The 19,138-nt window shown below is 51.5% G+C and overlaps 1 protein-coding gene across 5 annotated transcripts in view; it reads right to left on the reverse strand.

Annotated features, from left to right (window-relative positions):
- zmp:0000001200 (dedicator of cytokinesis protein 9) overlaps window positions 1-19,138 on the reverse strand; it is an 84,762-nt gene that overhangs the window by 20,395 nt on the left and 45,229 nt on the right. For all 5 annotated transcript variants that reach the window (XR_010878717.1, XM_067253300.1, XM_067253309.1 and 2 more), the window contains exons 4-24: window positions 18,568-18,650; window positions 17,469-17,538; window positions 14,040-14,135; window positions 13,467-13,601; window positions 9,200-9,374; window positions 8,215-8,267; window positions 7,141-7,215; window positions 6,913-7,053; window positions 6,370-6,582; window positions 5,430-5,552; window positions 4,407-4,489; window positions 3,868-3,990; window positions 3,465-3,544; window positions 3,096-3,283; window positions 2,850-2,915; window positions 2,657-2,749; window positions 2,382-2,505; window positions 1,993-2,111; window positions 1,280-1,369; window positions 1,017-1,106; window positions 120-235 (exon numbers count right to left, since the gene is read on the reverse strand). Coding sequence is in view for 4 of the 5 variants with exons in the window: in XM_067253300.1 (XP_067109401.1) it covers window positions 120-235; window positions 1,017-1,106; window positions 1,280-1,369; window positions 1,993-2,111; window positions 2,382-2,505; window positions 2,657-2,749; window positions 2,850-2,915; window positions 3,096-3,283; window positions 3,465-3,544; window positions 3,868-3,990; window positions 4,407-4,489; window positions 5,430-5,552; window positions 6,370-6,582; window positions 6,913-7,053; window positions 7,141-7,215; window positions 8,215-8,267; window positions 9,200-9,374; window positions 13,467-13,601; window positions 14,040-14,135; window positions 17,469-17,538; window positions 18,568-18,650 (2,336 nt within the window). In the remaining variant the exon portion in view is untranslated. The remainder of the gene's footprint in view (window positions 1-119; window positions 236-1,016; window positions 1,107-1,279; window positions 1,370-1,992; window positions 2,112-2,381; window positions 2,506-2,656; window positions 2,750-2,849; window positions 2,916-3,095; window positions 3,284-3,464; window positions 3,545-3,867; window positions 3,991-4,406; window positions 4,490-5,429; window positions 5,553-6,369; window positions 6,583-6,912; window positions 7,054-7,140; window positions 7,216-8,214; window positions 8,268-9,199; window positions 9,375-13,466; window positions 13,602-14,039; window positions 14,136-17,468; window positions 17,539-18,567; window positions 18,651-19,138) is intronic.

Genomic DNA, 19,138 nt, shown 5'->3' on the forward strand with positions numbered 1-19,138 from the left:
CTACCCCCCAAAATATACAATGATATCATATTTTATAATAGAAAAAAAAGATGAAAGTAAAAACGACTACTAAAGGAATGCAGTGTAAAATCCGATGTACAGAGACGCTGGCCACATGCCTGGTGACGTTGACCGCCACCTCCTCGTGCGTGGCGCAGGTCAGCACCCGGAACAGCTGGTTTAAAGTGGTGGGCAGGAACTTGACCATCACATGGCTCTCCATGGCATGGAGACTCTGAGGACAGCAAGGGTAAAGAGGAGGTATTATTGTGGATGGGTGGGCTCGCATGTGTTGGCCTGCAAGTGTGGACTAAACTGAGGCCCATGTTCGCCATGTGTTCTGGGAGAGGTGTAGCCCACATGCTCTCTTCTCAGAGCCTCCGATGGGGTGTCAACTGCAGCGTGCGTAGAGGTCACCACCAAACGTGCATTTCGGGGACTGTAAGGAAACCGAAGCGGGAATAACAGGACGCGCCTGACATGCCTTAACGTGCGTTGATCACCCACACCTCTCATTGCCGAGTTCCTGGACTGAGAGCGGAGTGAGGTTGCATCACCACAAGCTGTATGGACCCGTCGCCAGCCCCCAAGGCCAGCCAAGTGATTTGGCAAGCTGCCAGAGGAACGCGCTGCTCTACGCTGACCTCAAGTGACCTCTAATGTCATTGTTTACGTGGACTAGTGTGTTTACATGAACACCCCAGAGATGCATCTATCTGCGTGTCAGCGTGTCCACGGGGGGAACAATGGAGTCATAGCCTGGAGATCAGCTTTGTCCCACCCAGGCCTGAGCAAACAATCACTGGCGCCTAGACATCCTGAGGAAATCAGACCAGACAAGGTGAGAGCCGAGCGATGAGCGACATGTGTCTCCAGAGAGGGAGACACCAACAGAGAGGGACCTGCGGGGGTTCTGCCGGGGTTCTGCTGGGGTTCTGCCGGGGTTCTGCCGGGGTTCTGCCACATGTCACGCACTGGGCCCAGGGAAACAGAAAGAGTTGTCATCTCTCTTCTACCTTCAGGAACTTGACGAGCTCTCCTCCTGAAGACGGGTCTGCGGGCTCGCTGTTCTGACAGTGGTGGAAGAAGTTGTGTAAATGTTGATCCTGGGGGGGGGGGGGGGGAAACGAGAGAGAGGCCAGGTAAGATTCTCAGGTACTCAGATGAAAGAGACAAATGAAACATTCTAAACAGTCAGAATTTCAAGTCAAAAAGCAATTTTACAAACGTAGGAATAATTATAATATAATGCTTTTGTGTGTGTGTGATGGTGACATACCTGAGTGTAGACCGTGGAGACCAGGTGAGCAGAGACCTTGAACAAAGGCTTGCCTCCGTCCACCCACTTCACCTCAGGACCGTTGTGCTGCTACATCAGAAGACAGTCGCCAGTATTAGCATCTCATATGTATGTATCTCATATACAGTATGTTTGTATTGTGGTGGAGCAATCAACCAGCAACCAATCAGGGCCCTCGCTTCCTCCTCTGTGTCTATGACATGGCAGAAGTGCCTTTCAGAAAAGTGTTCATTCAAGCTCGACATATTGTCGTTAGTCATTCTCACATTTTTGAATCCAGTTAACTTCACAACAATCCAGACGTCTGGTGTGTGCTTTCACGTCTGCCTCGTCTGGTTAGGGTCGATTACATCAGACGCGGGCTTGAGGCGATCAGACGTGCACGCGGTCGACGCCAAGTCAACCCCAGTTTCCAATGTGCGGACAACACGCAAAAGGTCAACACCGTGAGCTCGTTGCATTTCTTTCCCTCCTCTGTTCCGGATAGGATAACTGGATCAGGAAAGTTCTGAAGCTCTTCAGACATTCTCCCCACTCAAATAACTGCCGTTAGCTTTCCGCCAACGACACGCGCACCAACCACATTGTATTCGACTATCGCGAACTACCTTGCCCCTTTCACAGTTCCCACAGTCATGCCCTCCACTAGTCCCTGTACCCGCACCCTTCGGCGGTTCCCCCGAGTCACGTACCTTGCTGCCTCCTTCCTGACAGCTGAGGTAGCCGGCGGGCAGGCTGGCAGCCACGGGGACGTGACTCTCGTTCATGATCACCCTGCCGTCCCTCAGCAGAGGCAGCCAGGCGTAGCCCACTGGGGACAGGGACAAGAGAGAGAGCTGTCAGCGACCAGCCTGACACCCAACACTGTTCCCAGCCAGGGGGCAGGCAGGCAGGCAGGCAGCACACACACACACACGTCACTCAATATCAGAGATTGTCATGGAAAGAGATATGGGTGATGTCGGTTCGTCCATCAGGCTGTCTGAGGGCTAGGTGGAAGGGATGGATGGATGGATGGATGGATGGAGGGAGGGAGGGATGGATGGAGGGATGGATGGACTGTGTGTCGGGGTGTTCATACCCTGGGTCTCCACCACGTCTCTCTTCTTGGTGCTGGCCTTGCTGTTGCTGTCACAGCTCACATGGAAGAAGGTGAAGAGAAGATGGTGCTTGTCGTGGAGCTGGGGGGGCAGCTCGATCTTGAACTGAGGGAAGGGAACACACACACGTTTAGACTCAGAAAGAGAACACACACACATTGTGTTGCACACACACACACACACACTGTGTTCCACACACACTGCTTCCTCGTCACCTTGCTCTCGGGTCTACTTTGTCTGCGGAACCTCAGCTTACCTCGTCGTAGAACTCGGGGCTGTGCTGGTGATGCAGGACTGCAGCAAAGGCATTCTTGGTGAACAGCGGTCCCCCTGGCCGGCCGTAGATGCACTGTGGAGAGACAGCATGGGGGTGTCGGGGTGCTGAACGGAGAGAGAGAGCTACGGTCCTGAGCGGAACCCCGTGCAGGAGACACGGAGGCAGGGTTTACCTTGAGAGCGGCAGAATCCTCCTCATCCGAGTCCTTGAACTCGATGCAGACAGCGATGTTTCTAGCCTGAGGGCACACACAGAACAAAGCTGACCCACTTAGACCGCACTGGAGGGAAAACAGATCTGCTCGAGTGATGGATGTCGAGTAAAAGTTCTACGGAACGATGGGAGACAAACAAAAGCTAAAGTGCACTAGCAGCTGGAGAGACGGAGAGAAGTTGGTGCGTGGGCCCGGGTGCGATACCTTGGCGAAAGACTTTTGGCTGTCGTACTTCAAGTGCTTGGGGTAGACGTAGAGGTGATTGTTGTAGATGGTGAAAGGCTGAGAACACTTGGCTATAGACGGCACAAACTCTTCCACTTCAAAGAAGATGTTGGTCTTCTCACTGGTCTCAAACTGCTTCACAGGAATGTAGGATGAGGTAACACAATCTACACAGCACACACACACGCACACACACACACACACACACACACACACACACACACACACACACACACAGAGGAGGGAAACATAAATAAATAGAGAACAGACAATGAGGTCCACCTGGTCCGAAGACAAACGTTTCAAGTCTTTCATGTTCTCTTTGTGGATTGAATCTGGAGGGCTTACTTGTCAAGTCGGGGGCAACGTTGTCAATGGTGACGTCTAAGTTTCCTAGGATTACAGGGAGCTTGGCCATCTTCTCGGGTCTGGGAGACGGAGAGAAAATAAGCAGCAGTTAATGCCATTGTTATCTTCTAGCTAGGGGAGGCTGAGAACAGCTAGCCAGCCAGGAGGAACCTGGTCTATGATCACAACAGGAGAGGATAACCCAATATTTGTAAAGGTGTGAAAACAGCTACGGCCTTTTGAAGGGTGAACCTGCACGATACTATCGAGGTACAGTAGAAAGGCTTTCTGTTTCCAAGCAGTCTCCGTCCGAGACATACAAGCCTTACGAAGCACCCACGCGTATGACGTACGTTATCCACACTTTTGTCAAAGGAACACAAAGGAGCGAGGCGATACTAACTTCCTGAAGTCAGCCAGCAGTTTGAACACGTCATCGTTGGACAGCTTGTTCCCATCTTGTCGGTACAGGGCGGAGAAACGGGCACTCTTGTCCAGAGTCCCTGATGCATCTTTAAACAGGGGCCTGGAAGAGGACACAAGAGTCACACACGTACACACACACACACACACACACACACACACGAGTCACACACACACCCCTCTCCCATCCACCCATCTGATTCCACCGTTTCCAGGAACGCAGAGCGCCTCTGTCACGCTCGATGCTCTTTCCAAAACTCGACTCTCAGACTTCCTGGAAAAGGCCCTCGGTCTCTTCAAGAGAGACACCTGCGTTTCGTGACACCTTGGATTCTCGGTTTGTATCTCTTACACGGGCATTGGAAACTCATTACTGATCTAGAGCTGGGAAATCAGTATTGGTAACTGCTACCAGAACATTCGCTCTCAGCGTGTTCAATTTCACACTCCACCGTGAAATACTGTGGAAATGATCTCTCATGCAACATAAGTCCCGGTCACTTAGTGGATGAACAGTACCTTGCGGCCCAGGCAAAAGGCATCCTGTACTGTCCCAACCGGCTGCATGCCAGCTTGGCGTTCTTCAGGACTTTCTGGGCCACCTGAGAGAGGAGAGGAGAGAGTGAGTGGGGTGAGGGACTACTGAGAGAGGAGAGGAGAGAGTGAGTGGGGAGAGGGAGTACTGAGAGAGGAGAGGAGAGAGTGAGTGAGTGGGGAGAGGGACTACTGAGAGAGGAGAGAGTGAGTGGGGAGAGGGACTACTGAGAGAGGAGAGGAGAGAATGAGTGGGGAGAGGGACTACTGAGAGAGGAGAGGAGAGAGTGAGTGGGGAGAGGGACTACTGAGCGAGGAGAGTGAGTGGGGAGAGGGACTACTGAGAGAGGAGAGAGTGAGTGGGGAGAGGGACTGCTGAGAGAGGAGAGGAGAGAGTGAGTGGGGAGAGGGACTACTGAGAGAGGAGAGAGTGAGTGGGGAGAGGGACTACTGAGAGAGGAGAGGAGAGAGTGAGTGGGGAGAGGGACTACTGAGAGAGGAGAGATTGAGTGAGTGAGTGGGGAGAGGGACTACTGAGCATCATAGGATTGAGTTTCACTCTCTCTCTCATGCACACACAAACATTCATGCACACACATACACACTCACTCAAATACACTGCTTTAATGGTCCCTAATGCATTTCACGTTTTCTCCCCGGAATCCCATTACTGCCAACACTATCTCCTTGATGGTGTATAACCAGATTTGTCCGGCCAAAGTCAATGTTTGTGTGGAGTGTTATTGTAGTCAGCTAGCACCTCTAACGGGCACAATCGGATCATTTTATCATGTGGAAAAATCAAAAAGGAATTTCGCTGAGCACAGGGGGATTTGCTGCTCTCCATGGGGGGTGCGTGGGGAGACGTGGGCCGCAGTAGGCTCCATGGGGGGGGTGTGGGGAGACGTGGGCCGCAGTAGGCTCCATGGGGGGTGCGTGGGGAGACGTGGGCCGCAGCAGGCTCCATGGGGGGTGCGTGGGGAGATGTGGGACGCAGCAGGCTCCTACCTTGGTGGAGTCCGAGCTCTTCATGTAAGGCTCGGCACAGTGGGCTATCCCCCCCTGGAGGATCTTCTCGACGCGAGCCACCAGGAAGATGTCTGGGTGGGGGCACGTCACGGAGAACACCCCCTGGAGGACAAACACACACACTCAAACAGAGGTAGGTCTGGATGGAGAAACACTCAAACAGGGGTGTAGGTCTGTATGGAGAAACACTCAAACAGAAGTGTAGGTCTGGATGGAGAAACATTCAAACAGAGGTGTAGGTCTGGATGGAGAAACACTCAAACAGAGGTGTAGGTCTGGATGGAGAAACACTCAAACAGAGGTGTAGGTCTGGATGGAGAAACACTCAAACAGGGGTGTAGGTCTGTATGGAGAAACACTCAAACAGAGGTGTAGGTCTGGATGGAGAAACACTCAAACAGAGGTGTAGGTCTGGATGGAGAAACACTCAAACAGAGGTGTAGGTCTGGATGGAGAAACACTCAAACAGGGGTGTAGGTCTGTATGGAGAAACACTCAAACAGAGGTGTAGGTCTGGATGGAGAAACACTCAAACAGGGGTGTAGGTCTGTATGGAGAAAAACTCAAACAGGGGTGTAGGTCTGTATGGAGAAACACTCAAACAGGGGTGTAGGTCTGGATGGAGAAACACTCAAACAGGGGTGTAGGTCTGTATGGAGAAACACTCAAACAGGGGTGTAGGTCTGTATGGAGAAACACTCAAACAGGGGAAGGTCTGGATGGAGAAACACTCAAACAGGGGAAGGTCTGGATGGAGAAACACTCAAACAGGGGTGTAGGTCTGTATGGAGAAACACTCAAACAGGGGTGTAGGTCTGTATGGAGAAACACTCAAACAGGGGAAGGTCTGGATGGAGAAACACTCAAACAGGGGAAGGTCTGGATCGAGAAACACTCAAACAGAGGTGTAGAAACACACCTGTCTGGGGTACTGCATGGCCCCCTCTGGCAAGCCAGGGGCCACCTTGGCCCCTCCCAATATTGTGTCCCCGCCCCCATTCATGTACGGGGTGCTGGGATTGGCCACCATCTGCCTGACGGACGGGTGGTTGAGGTCGACCAGGAAGTCGGAGGAGATCTTTCGGCTGTTCTGGACGTCAAACAGAGACAGGGTGACGTAGAACGGCTCCACCTGGAGAGGAGACAAGAGACACACCAGGTCAACATGGGGCTGCTGCTCTCTATCAGTCTCCCTCTCCCTCTCCCTCTCCCTCTCCCTCTCTCTCTCTCTCTCTCTCTCTCTCTCTCTCTCTCTCTCTCTCTGAGAGTGACAGCAGGACACAGCAGCTCTTACAACACTGGGTCTGGCTGCCGTGACAACCATCCTTCCCTGGTTCTGGGCTCTGACAAGCAGAAGGCATGTGTCATTTAACATCACTCTCTCTGTCTCGTCTATTTATATTTGTCCCTACTCCCTCTCTCCACATCTTCCTCTTTCTCTCTCTGCCTCACTTAGACTCACGTTTGTTGTTGGGCCCTCTTCATTCTCCGCCACACAGCTCTGCAGGTTGAAGGACAGGTCATTGCAGTTCACCAGAATCCTCTTGCCAAACTTCTCCTCAAACTGCTTGATATCCGGCTCTATCCCAGAAAAGTCCAGTTTCTACAGACAGAGCAACAATGGCTGTTTCAGTGGGGGTTTCCAGTCCAAACGTACAGTGTAAGAGCACAGGTCCATCCTCGTACAGACCTGGGTGTCTGGGTCCAGGGTGAACAGCTTCAACCTGGTCTCATTCCTCATCTTAGTCTCGATATCCCGGGCGCTCTGTGGGGAAACAAGCATTTCAGTTCAAATCCCGATCACAGCCATGATAAGAGAGCAGAGCAGCAGCACTGGATAGGGTTAAAGGGCTTTCCTTCTGAACTGGGTTCATTGCTTATTCTTTTCATAATAATATTATAAATAACTTGTATTTATATAGCACCTTTCCTACACCAAAATATGCTTTCCAGACCAAATATAACAGAACATATTAAGAAAAATGTAAATGTTAAATACAGATGTACATGTACGAATAACTAGACATTCACATGGTTTTCATTTCCGTCTGGTATGCTGGGGTTTCTTATTTACGACCCGATCAGGAAAGAGACGACCCAGTGTCTCAGTCAGGTGATGGCGCCTCAACAGAGAACACCGGGCTGTTAGTCAGACGGCTGCTTGGCCAACAACCTGCGAGCAGCAGTTTCCATGCTGACACGTGGCTTATCCATAACTAGTTCCTCAGAGCTACTGTACCATATGGTCCTACAGTGAGATGCTGGAGTGTTTGTGATGACCACCACAGACCCAGAAGGCTGTTACTGGAGACTGGGGCGTATGAAGTCTGCAACACCACTGAATCATTCGAGGGAAGCTTCGAACGCACATTTTTTTGGCGGTCAGAGTTGTTCTGTATTTCAAGAAGTACTTTAGGCCCATAATTTGTCTGTTTTTATTCATGTATTTTATTTCTATAAATGCGAGCCAAATTTGTATTTATTTTTTTATAAATATTTTGTTTCCTTCTATCAGTGCCTGGGTGAAGATGACATGAGTTGTTTGTGTGTCACGATCATGGCCATAACAACGCCTCACAGGGAGGTGTGTTTGGAAACACGACGATAGCGATCGTACTGATGAGGTCCATGTGTTTGGCGAGTAAAGCAGCCCCCTCTGCTCCCCCCCCCCCCCCCCCCCACGCATCACTGCCTTCAGGCCAGAGCTACTCGGTGACTACGTGAGCTGGACCTCAGAGCTGCGCTCGTCTGGAAGGAGACCCACCTGAAAGCTGTCCATGCTCCCTGACGAGCTGTCAGACTTTCCCAGATCGTCATCTAGTCCAGGAAGAAGAGGCCATTAGAGTCAGAGCATATTCAACAAATTCACATATCACAGAACATCCACAGTCTGTTAACGCCCCCCCCCCCCCCTCCCCTTCCCCCACCTCAGACAGTCAACAGTGACTCGACTGCCCAGAGGCCGGTGATGAAGCTAGCCCGGGCCTAATCACAGACTCCTCCCACAGCTAGCAGTGTTTCCCACGAGTGTGATTAATGAAATCTGAGGGTTAAGGCAGATTAGGGTGTCTCTCTTTGTGTTTAGGCGCTCAGCCCCACCACTCCAGGAAACAGGAGGAGAGATGAAACACCTGGGTGGTCCTCTGCACCAACACAGGCCAGGCCAGGCCAGGCCAGGCTAGAACAGTCACAAACTGTCTGGTACAGGCTAGACCAGACCTCACCAGACCAGACCAGATCAGACTAGAAAAGGCCAGGTCGTTGCAGGTTCTTAGGTTTAACTCTTACAGGTAACTCTAAATTCAATCCTAGACCCAGAAACTGTTATTAAGGGTGCAAACATCATGGATTCCGAACACATTTTTGACCTGCTCCCAAGTTCGGGAGACAAAGAAATGTGAGCCAAATCCATATTCTCCTCCATGGCACAGTGTGGTCTGCAGAACAGCGCTTATCTACACACTCCCCACCCCAAGACGCTGTCTGGTATACTCAAGCAAACCCTGGATATTTTCTTTGTATTACTGACAGCACGGGAAGAACATTTTGCCTGAACAAGGGGCTTTGTTGAGAGAAAGGTGAACAGTGTTTTAACAGGATTCACACGGGAATACCATTCCGATCTCTGCCCCTGCTCTTATCCCCTGACTTATCCCGAAACTTAACCCATGAACTTTAAACACCTCCCCCTCCTTCCACACACACACACACACACACACACACACACACACACACACAGACACACACACCGTCGTGCAGGTCTCCATTCCTCTTGTCCTGCATGGCGATCTCAAAGCTGCTGTGCAGGATCTTGTTGAGGGTGCTGATCCAGTCATCCATCTCCCCCTCGCTGTCTGCCGCCAGCAGGTACGAGCTCTTGTCCTGCATCTTCAGCTCAAAGGCAAACCTCCGCACCTTGTTGTTCTGGAGAGGACATAGGAGAGGGGCGGGGTGAGGAGAGGGGCGAGGAGAAGAGAGGAAAGGTCAGGAGAGGAGAGGAGAGGGGAAGAGAGGTGAGAGCAGAGGAAAGGGGAGAAGACAGGCGAGGAGAGGAGAGGAAAGGAGAGGGGGTGTGAAGAGAGGAGAGGGGACGGGAGGAGAGGGGAAGGGAGGAGAGAACAGAGAGACTTAGTTAGAACACCACTGTTGTTTCGGTCTGCCTGTGTTTCCAAGTGGGAGGCACAGCCACATGGGTTGGATGTGAGTGGAAGGGTCAGCGTCGGGAGCAGGACCAAACTGTCAGGATGAAACCAATACCAATAACATGAGGCAGCATGAGGTTCTTGTTATTGAAGAGCGGAGAGCTGTGTGTGTGTGTGTCAGGCGCGGGTGTGTGTTTGGGGTTGAAAAATAAATGCTTTGCTGCGAATACGGAAGGTCCAAACAGAATGTTCCAGACCACCGTCCAAAGTTAACATCCAAAAATCACCAAGTTGCCAGGAGGTAACAGCGGCTTAGCTGTATGATTCGTTTCATGGCACTTGGAGGAGTGTTACTGAAAACAACCTCTATCCTCACACTCTCGTTTGAAATTGCTCATTTTTGATTTGCCATGACTTGTGATTTCATGAGACCTTTCAGAGAACAGCAGAACATTTCCAAATGCCCCGAAGGGAAGACAGTAAACCTGGTATGTGAACACCTTCGAAAACAACACCGTCACTGGCCACAGGCCCTGTGTTTATGAAAGCTTCAAAAAGTATTTTTAAGAGATACAGCCAGAAGTGTGCAGACATATTCCTACTGTCAAGAGCCAGAGACTAAACAGTCAGCAGGAGCGGCTGCAGAGGAGAGAGAGAGAGAGAGAGAGAGAGAGAGAGAGAGAGAGAGAGAGAGAGAGAGAGAGAGAGAGAGAGAGAGAGAGAGAGAGGTGTAGAGGGAGAGAGGGAGGGAGAGAGAGATAAGAGACAGAGGGAGAAAAGAGAGAGAGGTGTAGAGGGAGAGAGGGAGGGAGAGAGAGATAAGAGACAGAGGGAGAAAAGAGAGAGAGAGAGGTGTAGAGGGAGACAGGGAGGGAGAGAGAGATACGAGACAGATGGAGAAAAGAGAGAGAGAGAGAGACTGAAAACAGAGAGAGAGAGACAGAGAGGAAAAAGAGTTTCCATGTGCGTAACTACGAGCGCAGTCTTGCCAGGAAACGCAGCTTCTAAAGGGGCCGTCTCGAGTGCACGCTACAGCTCTGGGTCCACACTGGGAGACGTGACCCTTGACCCCCCAATCAACCAGGAAGAGTGAAGTCATGATCTCAGCAGAGCTCCCTCAGGTCTGTATGACAGTCAGCCAGCACCACCCACAGACTGAGATGCAGTCAAACTCCACATTAGGGGACTGGGTATGGCTCGGGGATAGAGCATTTGACTCTGGATCAAGACGGGAGTCAGGTGGCTGAGCGGTTAGGGAATCGGGCTAATAATCAGAAGGTTGCTAGTTCGATTCCCGGCTGTGCAAAAATGATGTTCTGTCCTTGGGCAAGGCACTTCACCCTACATGCCTTGGGGGAATGTCCCTGTACTTACTGTAAGTCGCTCTGGATAAGAGCGTCTGCTAAATGACTAAATGTAATGTAATGTAAGACATTACTGGTCCAAATCCCTCGCACCCCTTGGACGTTGCTTTAAATAAAAGGAGTCTGCAACATGAATACATCCCACTGCGTACTGACTATTACTGCCTGAACCGACCACCTCTCCTACACCCACAGGCAAGGACACTGAAATGATTAGTGTAAACATCCAGGATGTTTTGGTCTGGCGAGGCAGGAGTCGTTCCACGGTTGTGGACAGAGTCCTCCCACCAGGGTGGTCATTTAAATCATTCTGGGAGTCAGGAGTGGGAGTTCAATAAAGCAGCAACAACATGAGCCGCGCTTCAGACATCCTGGCTGTTATTCCAGGCAGGGTGAGCTCTTCCTCCTGTGGTGTTGACAGGGAGAGGACAGGAGAGGACAGGAGAGGAGAGGACAGGAGAGGATGGGGAGAGGATGTAGAGAGGAGAGAGGACAGGGAGTGGGCAGGGGAGGGAGAGAGGCAAGACTCACCAAGGCCTAGAGAGTGCACAGCATTCAGAGTACACAGTAGTCATAGTGCACCGTGTTCAATAAAGTACACGGTATTCAGGACAGCGCAGTTTGGGACAAGGACCAGAGAGGAGTCATCGGCCAGACAGCGAGAGGAGGGGAGGACTTGAGTCAGCTCTCTAAATAACACTGAGGACCCTGGGTGAGGGTGCTGGGGTGGGAGATATCACAGCTAGATACACTGAGGACCCTGGGTGAGGGCGCTGGACTGGGAGATATCACAGCTAGATACATTATCCACATTAATCCCTATGCACTGAGCCCCACAGTTCCCCATTAACTGTGCAAATGAGATAAATATGCTGGTTAGCTCAACCTCACCCCATAGAGAGCAGGGGAGAGGGGCAGATGAGGGGGGGGACGAGGAGGGAAAGGGAGGAGGCATGGGCTATTGGCTGCTTCCTCTGTTTCTGTCATCATGGAAAGAGTGAGCACAAGGGGGGGGGGGGGCAGAGGATGGGGGGGGGGGGGGGGGGGCTGGCTGGAGCGTGCTCAGACGAGAGGGAGGGAGGGGCTTCCACAGGAGACCGGACCTCTGGCCACACCGGGGACGTCAGGTGTGTGTGTGTGTGCATGTGTGTATGTATGTCTATATGTGTGTGTGTGTGCATGTGTGTAAGTCTATATGTGTGTGTGTGTGCATGTGTGTATGTATGTCTATATGTGTGTGTGTGTGCATGTGTGTATGTATGTCTATATGTGGGTGTGTGTGCATGTGTGTATGTATGTCTATATGTGGGTGTGTGTGCGCCTGTGTGTGTATTTCTGTATCGTGTGGGTGTGTGCCTTTACGTATGCGAGTGTTTCTAGGCGAGCGCTAGCCTGTGATTAAGCGCAGGGTAAAGCGTGGTGCGGTTTAGCATCACTCCTCCGTGAGCCTGGAGCAGGGGAGGTAATCAGCTCCAGACCGGCTCCTCCCTCGACGCTGGATGTGCTGGAGAGGCATGAGCAACACTGAGGTCACAGGAACTACCGTGGAACTACACAGCAGTGTCTACGGTGCAGTAAAGACGTTGTAGGTGCATGGGGAATTGCTGGGTAGAGCATTTGCCTGCAGGCCAAAAGGTCACAGGTTACAAACCTCCTCTGTGCTGTACGTCGCCGAGGATAAAAGAAACCGCAAACACAAGACCCCCCCCCCCCCCCACACACACACACACACACACACACACACACACACACACACACACACACACACACACACACACAGCTTCACATGCAAACCCCCTTCTTCGAGAACAAAAGCACGCACACCATCCCCTCCCACACACAGACTGTCCTCCTCAACGTCGTCAGTGAACCCCCCCCCACCCCCCACCCCCCCCCCCCCCCTCCACACCACATCCACTCAATAATGATCCATCCTCTCTAACTAGACCATCGATGTCAGCTGAACGCTGGCTCGGGAGAAACAACATCTCTCGATTCTCTCCATCCATCCGTATGCCGGGCGGATAGCGATGCTTCCAGGTCCAGTCCCTGGAGGTGTTGGCACGCTAGCATGTGGTACTGATCGATGGACAGCCTGCAGTAAAGTGCACGGCTGTATGACTCGGGCCCATACCTCATTTCAGCAGCTAAAAGTCAGCAGTAAAGAATGACCTTGCAGGGAAGGAGGGGGGGGGGGGGGAGGAGGGGGGGGGGGGAGGGGGGGGGGAGGAGCGGATGAGAGGGCTCCGGTTTCAGGTCTGGAAGTAAGCGGTGGAAAAGTCACCCTGGGATGATGGAGGAACCAGTTAATCATGGATCCCCTGGTGCTACCTCCGACTCCTAGCTAGTCTAACGTGACACATAAACGTTTATGCTACACTTTGGAAAACGAGTGACAATTTGAAGGAGAAAGGGCTTTGGAAAGGAAGTGTGTGTTTCAGACATCCTGTTGGAGACACACCAAGGCGCCACGCTATGAGGAAATAGGAGGAATTTGAGGGGGAAGTTACCTGAACCACTCCCATACAGGAGTCGAGGAAGATGGTTCCTTTGGGTTCCTTGGAGATCTTCTCGTCCTTGTAGAAGTTGAGGTTGTAGGAACCGTCGCCTAGCTGGGTCAGGTGGAAATACCTCCTTTTAAAAGACTAAAAGGTAAGGGGGAGACAAAACAAAATCACACGTTACTTCTTGGAGAACTTGAAGCGGGGATTTGGGAAACAGCGTTTGCAGCAGGGAGACCGGGAAGTCCACACCCTCGGAGATTAGCGAGAACCGTTCTGTTCCTGTGACCTAATCCTGAGATCTACATCCTGCCTCTCTGGGGACTAGATGTGTTACAGGTGTACTGGCGTCGCTTGTCAGTCTCGCTTCCCCTCTCCCTTGCCCACGGTGGGGTTTGAACTCTGCCGACTCGCACACGAAACGACCACCTCTTAGAAACGATGCTTCAGTCAGCCACGCCACCAAAAGGCGAGCAATTCGACGGCGCGTGCGGGCAGTGTTTACACTGACGGTGTTTACACTTTACCCGCTCGCATCTGACCCCCACAGCCGCGGAGCCGAAGAGTCCGGTGGATACTCACCCGCATGGTGACACTGATGGCGCTGTTCATGTTGCCCTTGTACAGCCAGCCGTGTTTGGAGATCCCTCCCTTCTGGGATCCCAGCGAGGCCGTGTCCTGGAGCAGGGGAGAGACGGCAGGAGATCAGTCACGTTCCACACACACACAAACACAGCCCAAACACAGCCCAAACACAGCCCAAACACAGCCCAAACACAGCCCACACACAGCCCAAACACAGCCCAAACACAGCCCAAACACAGCCCACCACATCAAAACGTCGCCACACCTACTCGCTGCCAAGGCCTCCGCAAACTAGGCGTTCGAGAGAAGCCCGGGTTCATGTCTGTGGTTGGGATATCTTTGAAGATCAAGTGCTGGAAATCATTCCGTCATATTGACATGAGAGAGAGATCTCGGCAGGACGTACAGCACGTCTCTGGGAGTGCGACCAAGCAGAACAGCGAACAGACCCGCGCCACGAGACCAAATAAACACGTGGGTATTATCGGGCGTCCCGGCTCATGAGCCGATCACTCCCGAGCTCTCTCGGTTTCCTGAGGTAAACACTGTGAAACCCTCCTCTGGCAAACAGAACACACGACCGAGCATGTGGCTGCCATCTCCAGCCCGAGAGCTGGAATGATCCGAGTAAATAAATCAACGAGAGGAGTGTGGAGGGACGAGGAGATGGGGCACCGGACGATCCAGGCCTGCCTGGTCTCTCTCAGCACGACTGGACTGGTGACGACTGATGCTCTGCTAACAGACTGCAGGGGCAAAACCGTCTGGGCCGGCAGACGGTTTCGGAAATCGTCTGCACTGAATGGGTTTTCAAGATGGCACTGTCTGACGTGAGTTTTCGTGTTGGATTTATTTTCTTCCTTTTTTGTACAATACTCGTAAAATGTCTCGAGGAGCGTTGGCAGGGCCCAGAATATTTCCAGCATATCGTCGAGCCATCTCAGGGAGGGCCTGGAAGTGTTCAGGGGGCCTGCTTCCACTCGTCATCCTCCAGCCTATGAACGGTCAGGCCTGGGTGTGCTTAGAACGAGCCCCAGGGCGACACCGAAAATCAACCAGATGCTCTACCGTTTCATCAGTAAGGCTATTGTGGACAGAGAGCAGAGCTGTTCCTACAACAATGACATACTTTCTTGGGTGGACGTGCAGGCATGAGTCTGGAGTTTCTGCATGTGTGTGCGTGTGTGAGGGAGAGAGAGAGCGAGGATTTATTTTGGGGGATTTCAGGAGAAATAGCTCCACTTCCTTTGCTATCATCTGCTCAAGGCCGGCCAACTTCCCTGTGTGAGAGGGCACTTAGCAGACAAGCTATTATCTGGGAGTCAGGTGGCTGAGCGGTTAGGGAATCGGGCTAGAAATCTCAAGGTTTCCAGTTCGATTCCCGGCCGTGCCAAAATGACGTTGTGTCCTTGGGAAAGGCACTTCACCCTACTTGCCTCGAGGGAATGTCCCTGTACTTACTGTAAGTCGCTCTGGATAAGAGCATCAGCTAAATGACTAAATGTAAATGTATCAGCCGTCAGGGGACACGTGTGGAGGTGAGGTGAAACGTGAAGGGGGTAGAGAGGTGAGAGCTGATGGAAAGAGGAGGGAATGGAGACAGGAGGGGAGGGGGGATGGAGAGAGAAGGGGAGGGGGATGGAGAGAGAGGAAGGGAGGGCTGGAGAGAGAGAGGAGGGGAGGGCTGGAGAGAGAGAGGAGGGAGGGCTGGAGAGAGAGAGGAGGGGAGGGCTGGAGAGAGAGAGGAGGGGAGGGCTGGAGAGAGAGGGGGTGAGGGCTGGAGAGAGAGGAGGGAGGGCTGGAGAGAGAGGGGGTGAGGGCTGATCTGGACAGGGTCTGTCTGAAGGGCGTGGTCCTCAGTCAGGAGAAGGTTCAGTGAGAGGCTGCAGGTCAGGACCTGACCTACGCTGAACTGAGACGACCAGGGGAGCGGAGGAATGCACAAGCCTCCATCACAGCTGTGTTTAAACAGTACACATTGTACCAGGGTACTGAAGCTAGATGCATTATACCTTCGCCTCCACCCACCAAAACAGAGAATTCCACAAGTCTTGCACGCTAGGCTGCATGCAGTGTCCTGCTACCTGCAGGGGGCAGTGTTTGACACAACACATTGGTAAATATCTCAGCTGTGCGGTATATGCCCTTTACTGTCCACATAGTTTGGTGGAAACAGGGATGTTTGTTTGATAGATACTGTCCCAGCAAGACCACAGGTGTTTTTTCCCCTCAGCGAGTCCTCTTCTGGACAGGAAGTGTTGTGTGTCTGTCAACTGACAGCCCTCCCTAGAGCTCTCCCTAACTCAAGCTATTCCAAGGCCAACAAAGTCTCGCTCCATTGTTCACACGCACAAACTTGCTCTACATAGTTGAGTAACAAGGCTGTTGCACTGCTAAGTGTCAAATGAAGCGTGGATGACTAGAGTCAAGTGTTAAGACTAGAGTGAAGCCTTGAAGTTCAGCATGGAGAGAGCAGAGGCAACCCAACACAATCAGCTACCAAAGTCCTTAACATCATCCTGGAAATGATCCCACTTCGACAAATCAAGGCTCATCTGAGACATTAAACTGGACCCGAGTCGGACTCGCTCGGTGAAAGCGGATCCGGCGTGTGCCTGGTGAGCACAGAGAGGGGGTTTCTAGGAAAGGAGGAGATGTCCCCGGACACCCGATCCCCCGTCCCTCCCGACAGCGCTGACACAGCACAGCGAGCAGCACGGAAACCTCGTCAATTATTCTTACTGTGTGGAGGGTTCTTTGTTCAGTGGCCCTTTGGTATTTGGAGTCCCTGACACAGTATAGTTCAGCAGAAGTAAGATGCAGGTGGATGGGGGGGGGGGGTTTAGAGGTGAGAGGTCCTAGCCGGACTTCGACGGGATGAGTGAGGTTTGGGAGCGGGGCGTCTGTGGTCCTCTGTGACGCTGTAGCTGGCTGTGTGTGAGGGACGGCTGTGACGCTGTAGCTGGCTGTGTGTGATGGATGGGAGCGGGGTGTTTGTGGTCATCTGTGACGCTGTAGCTGGCTGTGTGTGAGGGACGGCTGTGACGCTGTAGCTGGCTGTGTGTGAGGGACGGCTGTGACGCTGTAGCTGGCTGTGTGTGAGGGACGGCTGTGACGCTGTAGCTGGCTGTGTGTGAGGGACGGCTGTGACGCTGTAGCTGGCTGTGTGTGAGGGACGGCTGTGACGCTGTAGTTGGCTGTGTGTGAGGGACGGCTGTGACGCTGTAGCTGGCTGTGTGTGAGGGACGGCTGTGACGCTGTAGCTGGCTGTGTGTGAGGGACGGCTGTGACGCTGTAGCTGGCTGTGTGTGAGGGACGGCTGTGACGCTGTAGCTGGCTGTGTGTGAGGGACGGCTGTGACGCTGTAGCTGGCTGTGTGTGAGGGACGGCTGTGACGCTGTAGCTGGCTGTGTGTGAGGGACTCACCTCATCTTTGTCCACTTCCTCATCCACTTCAAAAACATGGACTGCAAGTTTGTCTGGACGGGACGCCTTGCTGTGAAACACGCAAGGATGACAACGTAGTCAGAACGTAGCGAATAAATAGGGAATTTCTGTCATGGAATAAGAACTTTGTTCACCTATTTCATTTGGTTTGTAAACATTTTGTGCGCTGTCACTAGATAGCATTGCAACATTGGTCAGGTCCCAACACACCTCTCATCTGTTTCCCTTCTACAAACGCAGCCTTCAAAAAACTGAAGTAGGGAAAAGGGAAAATCTTTTGTTTTCAAGCCAACCGCGTCACATTCAATTGTTTTACCCTCCCTGGACACTGAATGGTGACAGCCACATCAATCGACAGTCTCAAGGTCATAGCACATTTAGAAGTTTTAATTTCCACCATGGATACTGGAAATCCCATCTAGGAAGTGATCACAGTCTCACAACTCGGAGGGTGGTTTCCACAGAGACTAGGAATAACCACCAGAGAACTGAAGAGGAAGACTTCTATTGTTTACAGTTGGCAAGAAAAACAAAACCTGCATTTCCTGCATCGCACCGTCACGCCAATTTTACAACAATGACAAGAAGAGTAGACTACCGTGGACTATTGTACTCTCATTGTGTGTATGTGCGTGTGTTAATGTGCGTGATGGTGTGTGTGTGAGAATGAGTGTATGTTTTGTTAAACATCTCTGGCATCCATGTATTACACAGAGATGGTAGTTGTCTCAACTTGCCAAAGAGGAAGTTAGGACACAGAACATCCTCATCACTACAAAGTCAGTGTTTCCCCTACCATTATATTAGGGGGGCGCCCCGCCCCCCCAACGGCACCACCCGCCCCCCCCCTGGAAGGTCAGGTTAATAAAATAAATAAATATATATATATCGCCTAATCATAAAATAAGTCATTTAAGGTTACCTTTCTTATAAAACAGGTCTATAGCTTGCTCTTTTATTAAACAAACTAAACAGCCTTATGTTATTTATCTTATTTACACGACGGCATGTCATTTCTGCCCCCCCCCCCCAAAGCTGTAAACCTAGGGGAAACACTGAAAGTCACCATCATACTTACTTTGGAAGCTGCCGGAAGTCTCCAGAATAGTCCTCATACTTGTAATTGACAACATGCCAGTCAGAGTTGTACGTCTTTATGCACTGAGAGAGAAAGGGAGATACAAGTTGGTAACCTTATGTTGATGTATGAGTATCTATGCTAGAACAATCACCAACACTGCTAACAGTAATAAACAGAAGCGTGTATCATCGAAAAACTCCTAATAGTGTTTATCTTTGAAGAAGGTACTTAATTTCCTAATGTAATCGTGTCTCTGGACTTTTACAGAACTTCATTCTGGAAATCCTTTACTCCCCATCCAATCAGATTAGAGCGTCAGTTAAAGAAAGAGGGATCAAGAGGGACGTTGATCTTTGGAAGGTTGTCTCGTCCACCAGCTATCTGCTCTCACAAGGAGGATGGAGTACAGACTTCACAGAGCACAACTTTGTATCAGCTCCGAAACTCAGAAAGCTCAGAAAAAAAAAAAATACAATAAACAAATCTATGCTTAGACACCTGGGCTTTAACTGTGAGTTGTAAAATCAAAAAATCTTTCATTGTAAAACCTTGGTAGAGAATGTCAATC

Source organism: Osmerus mordax, chromosome 2 (genome assembly GCF_038355195.1).
Source record: "Osmerus mordax isolate fOsmMor3 chromosome 2, fOsmMor3.pri, whole genome shotgun sequence".
Classification (NCBI taxonomy): Eukaryota; Metazoa; Chordata; class Actinopteri; order Osmeriformes; family Osmeridae; genus Osmerus; species Osmerus mordax.